The sequence below is a fragment of the Alosa pseudoharengus genome, unplaced genomic scaffold, assembly GCF_046254945.1.
Source record: "Alosa pseudoharengus isolate Yale_2024_CS ecotype anadromous, Long Island Sound unplaced genomic scaffold, YU_APseudo_1.1 YU_APseudo_1.1_scf_3, whole genome shotgun sequence".
In the NCBI taxonomy this organism is placed as follows: domain Eukaryota; kingdom Metazoa; phylum Chordata; class Actinopteri; order Clupeiformes; family Clupeidae; genus Alosa; species Alosa pseudoharengus.
In genome coordinates this window covers 325,001-330,000 of record NW_027468718.1, presented here as the reverse complement: position 1 = coordinate 330,000, position 5,000 = coordinate 325,001, and the positions used below count along the sequence as shown (strand labels likewise).

Sequence of the window (5,000 nt, the reverse complement as noted above, 5' to 3'; positions counted from 1 at the left end):
CTCCGGTTACAAGTCCGAAGCGCTAACCAGTAGGCCACGGCTACCGGGAATCGAACCAGGACCTCCGCGTGGCAGGCGAGAATTCTACCACATACCCAACAACTGATGAAACTTCAGTCTTATCCACTAGAGCCCGACCGATAAAGGATTTTGAAGGCCGATACCGATACAAATATTTGTTGATTTAAAAATCCGATATTCCGATATATCGGCCGATATATATATATATTTTTTTTTTTAGAAACGCGCAACAAAACATTAACAGATTTCCCTAACATTAGTTATTTGTAGTTATTTATGAGTATTGACTAAAATAATATGATAATGCATTTCAAAAACAAACTTGTTTATTTTTAAATAATATTGTCACAGTGGAACAGAGGAACATCGAAATATATTAAAGTTCTGAAATAGAATAGAAACTTAAGATATGAAACTTAGTTTTTTGAACAAAAACACAATAACAACAAGTTTCATAAATATAACTTTGAACTAAGACTTAACAATTACAAAAAATAATGATGACATTATTACTATCATCATCATTTGTATTATCATTAAACAAGATAAAGGTCACTCTTAAATGTTTGAGTGTGCATGTGTAATAATTAGTCCCTATTGCCTTATAAGCTACCTTATAATTACAATGTCAGCTTGCTTATCCCTTTACCTGCACTTTTAAAATTATTTCCATCAAGCTACATCAAACCATTTTCAATCATCAGTTGCTGCCTGCCTTCTAAAACATACTATTTAGTGATCTAAATCCATTATGTAACTCTGCTGCGGCTGAACGACAGTCTGAAGCGCACACTTGGCGTCATTGTATTTCACACACGTGTAAAAGAAAAGCTAACTTTTATGCACAAGCTACGTTTTGCACAAGCTACGTTTGATACTTTTTCTCTATGTCTAAATGTTCACTCCTCTCACGTCTAATTTACATTTTACAATGCAGGGACTGTAACTACAGATATACTAGTAATAAATCATTACTTTATTTAGGCAGAATAAGTTCGTTGTGGTTTCCAAGCTCATTAATGTTAACGTTAGCGGTCTTCCACTGATATTCATAGCATTAGCTAGCTTTGTGGTTAGCTAGTCTATGATGAGCCCTAATTTAGCAATGGATAACGTCATACTGCAAATTGTAAAATATACGCTTTCAAAATAACAGGCCGGGGAGAGATGATACGTCTCACTGCTATAACTGTCACGCTATTAAAGAAATACATCTTCAGTCACATTGTCAAAAGTTAAAAGGACAGACAGTCAACTACACTGTAACAACGTAACGTAATTACTAGCTAATTCCGCTTCACTCTCGGCTTATTTAACAGCAGCAAAACTGGACATTGTTTTCACGAATTTTGTCATGCTTATTTTAGTTAAGAGAATTGATGGGGATGTTCTTTTAATTGTTATTTCAAGCAATGTATGTCTCGTGACCAAATCACCATGAACACACTTCACTGATGATCTCTCTCGCGGATAACTGGTTCTCTCTGCCCGACTCTGGCTGGATCAGCAGGTTGCAGGATGTGTGGCGCGTTATACACGAGTGTTGCCAGCAGGGACGGTGTAGAGTGCCCTCTGGAGGACAAACTATACAACGCCAACACTCATGACATGGTTGAAGGGTGTTTCGTCTTTATTTTATTTTTAAAATATTCATTTATCGGCCATTATAAATGCCGATACCGATAGTTTGGAAAATGCCTAATATCGGCCGATAATATCGGCCCGCCGATAGATCGGTCGGGCTCTATTATCCACCACTCTCTCGTCTGTACTACTGTAACTGACTGGGAAACCCAGACTTGCGATCTTAAAGAGACCTCTCCTGTGGGTCGCCACCACTCACCATACCCGTCATTAGTGCTGCTGCTGACTCTGACTCACTCATCATACCCGTCATTAGTGCTGCTGCTGACTCACTCGTCATACCCGTCATTAGTGCTGCTGCTGACTCTGACTCACTCATCATACCCGTCATTAGTGCTGCTGCTGACTCTGACTCACTCATCATACCCGTCATTAGTGCTGCTGCTGACTCTGACTCACTCATCATACCCGTCATTAGTGCTGCTGCTGACTCTGACTCACTCGTCATACCCATCCTTAGTGCTGCTGCTGCTGACTCACTCGTCATACCCGTCATTAGTGCTGCTGCTGACTCTGACTCACTCATCATACCCATCCTTAGTGCTGCTGCTGACTCACTCATCATACCCATCCTTAGTGCTGCTGCTGCTGTCTCACTCATCATACCCATCCTTAGTGCTGCTGCTGCTGTCTCACTCGTCATACCCATCCTTAGTGCTGCTGCTGCTGACTCACTCGTCATACCCATCCTTAGTGCTGCTGCTGCTGACTCACTCATCATACCTGTCATTAGTGCTGCTGACTGACTCACTCATCATACCCATCCTTAGTGCTGCTGCTGCTGACTCACTCGTCATACCCGTCATTAGTGCTGCTGCTGACTCTGACTCACTCGTCATACCCATCCTTAGTGCTGCTGCTGACTCACTCATCATACCCATCATTAGTGCTGCTGCTGACTCACTCATCATACCCATCCTTAGTGCTGCTGCTGCTGACTCACTCATCATACCCATCCTTAGTGCTGCTGCTGACTCACTCATCATACCCATCATTAGTGCTGCTGCTGACTCACTCATCATACCCATCCTTAGTGCTGCTGCTGACTCTGACTCACTCATCATACCCATCCTTAGTGCTGCTGCTGCTGCTGACTGACTCGTCATACCCATCCTTAGTGCTGCTGCTGACTGACTCGTCATACCCATCCTTAGTGCTGCTGCTGCTGACTGACTCACTCATCATACCCATCCTTAGTGCTGCTGCTGACTCACTCGTCATACCGTCCTTAGTGCTGCTGCTGCTGCTGACTGACTCGTCATACCCATCCTTAGTGCTGCTGCTGACTGACTCGTCATACCCATCCTTAGGGCTGCTGCTGACTGACTCGTCATACCCATCCTTAGTGCTGCTGCTGACTGACTCGTCATACCCATCCTTAGGGCTGCTGCTGCTGCTGACTCACTCATCATACCCATCCTTAGTGCTGCTGCTGACTGACTCACTCATCATACCCATCCTTAGTGCTGCTGCTGACTCACTCATCATACCCATCCTTAGTGCTGCTCTCTGACTGACTCACTCGTCATACCCATCCTTAGTGCTGCTGCTGACTGACTCATCATACCCATCCTTAGTGCTGCTCGTAACTTGTGTTTGGGTTCAATACAAATACATGTACCGTTACACCCCTAACACACACACACGCGCACACACACACACGTGTACTTAACTTGTGTTTGGGTTCAATACGAATACATGTACCGTTACACCCCTAACACACACACACACACCCTGTACTTAACTTGTGCACACACACACACCCTGTACTGAACTTGTGCACACACACACACACACACACACACCCTGTACTTAACTTGTGTGCACACACACACACACACACACCCTGTGCTTAACTTGTGCACACACACACACACACACACACACACCCTGTGCTTAACTTGTGCACACACACACACACACACCCTGTACTTAACTTGTGCACACACACACACACACACACACACACACACACACACACACCCTGTGCTTCACTTGTGCACACACACACACACACACACCCTGTGCTTAACTTGTGCACACACACACACACACCCTGTGCTTAACTTGTGCACACACACACACACACACACACACACACACACACACACCCTGTGCTTAACTTGTGCACACACACACACACACCCTGTGCTTAACTTGTGCACACACACACACACACCCTGTGCTTAACTTGTGCACACACACACACACACACACACACACACACACACCCTGTGCTTAACTTGTGCACACACACACACACACACCCTGTGCTTAACTTGTGCACACACACACACACACCCTGTGCTTAACTTGTGCACACACACACACACACACCCTGTGCTTAACTTGTGCACACACACACACACACACACACACACACACACACACACACACACACACCCTGTGCTTAACTTGTGCACACACACACACACACCCTGTGCTTAACTTGTGCACACACACACACACACACACACCCTGTGCTTAACTTGTGTTTTTTCTTGCAGATTCCGTGACCTGAGTGAAGGTAAGGTTTCCTCCTCATCCAACGCGCACTCACACTCACACACACTCACATCTCATACACACTCACACACACTCACATCTCATACACACTCACATCTCATACACACTCACATCTCATACACACACACACACTCACATCTCATACACACTCACATCTCATACACACTGACATCTCATACACACTCACATCTCATACACACACACACACACTCACATCTCATACACACTCACATCTCATACACACTCACACACACTCACATCTCATACACACTGACATCTCATACACACTCAGGCCATCCTTAAAAATATTTTTGTTTGCAGTAACAGCCAAAAAAAACAAAAAATGGGTCGGTAGGTAGGTCAATATTTTTTTTTTCAAGATTCAAAGTAAAAAAAAAAAGTACAATTTTGGTCATGGTGATTACGTAGGAATGAATTTACACAAATGTGCATATCGTGACGTAACTGACTGGGTCTTCAACCCGTGCCTTCAGGCGCACCATTGCAAATCTCATTCTGATGCAGGTTATATAGACCAGCCTTTCTCAAACTTCTTTGACCTGAGGCCCGGTCATGGCAGACTTTGGGGTCATAGGGCTCATCTACATGTACCCAGAAAGAAGGCTACTAGCTCTTGGCCACGTTATATTGAAATTTGACTATACAATTCTCAATGCTATACAGTGTTTTATACAGTCTCTGCTCTGTTTCTAAGGAAGTTCCAAAAAACAACGTCGTTCTATTAAGTTTCGTTAAATAAATAAATAGCCTTCCAACAGGTTGAAGCGGAGCTTTGATACCAACGTTAT

At 43.9% G+C, this 5,000-nt stretch overlaps 1 protein-coding gene across 1 annotated transcript in view; it reads left to right on the top strand.

Annotated features, from left to right (window-relative positions):
- The window catches only part of rrp1 (ribosomal RNA processing 1), a 46,899-nt gene that overhangs the window by 19,598 nt on the left and 22,301 nt on the right, over nucleotides 1-5,000 (top strand). Inside the window, exon 11 of the mRNA XM_076264539.1 lies at nucleotides 4,173-4,192. Coding sequence (XP_076120654.1) covers nucleotides 4,173-4,192 — 20 coding nt within the window. The remainder of the gene's footprint in view (nucleotides 1-4,172; nucleotides 4,193-5,000) is intronic.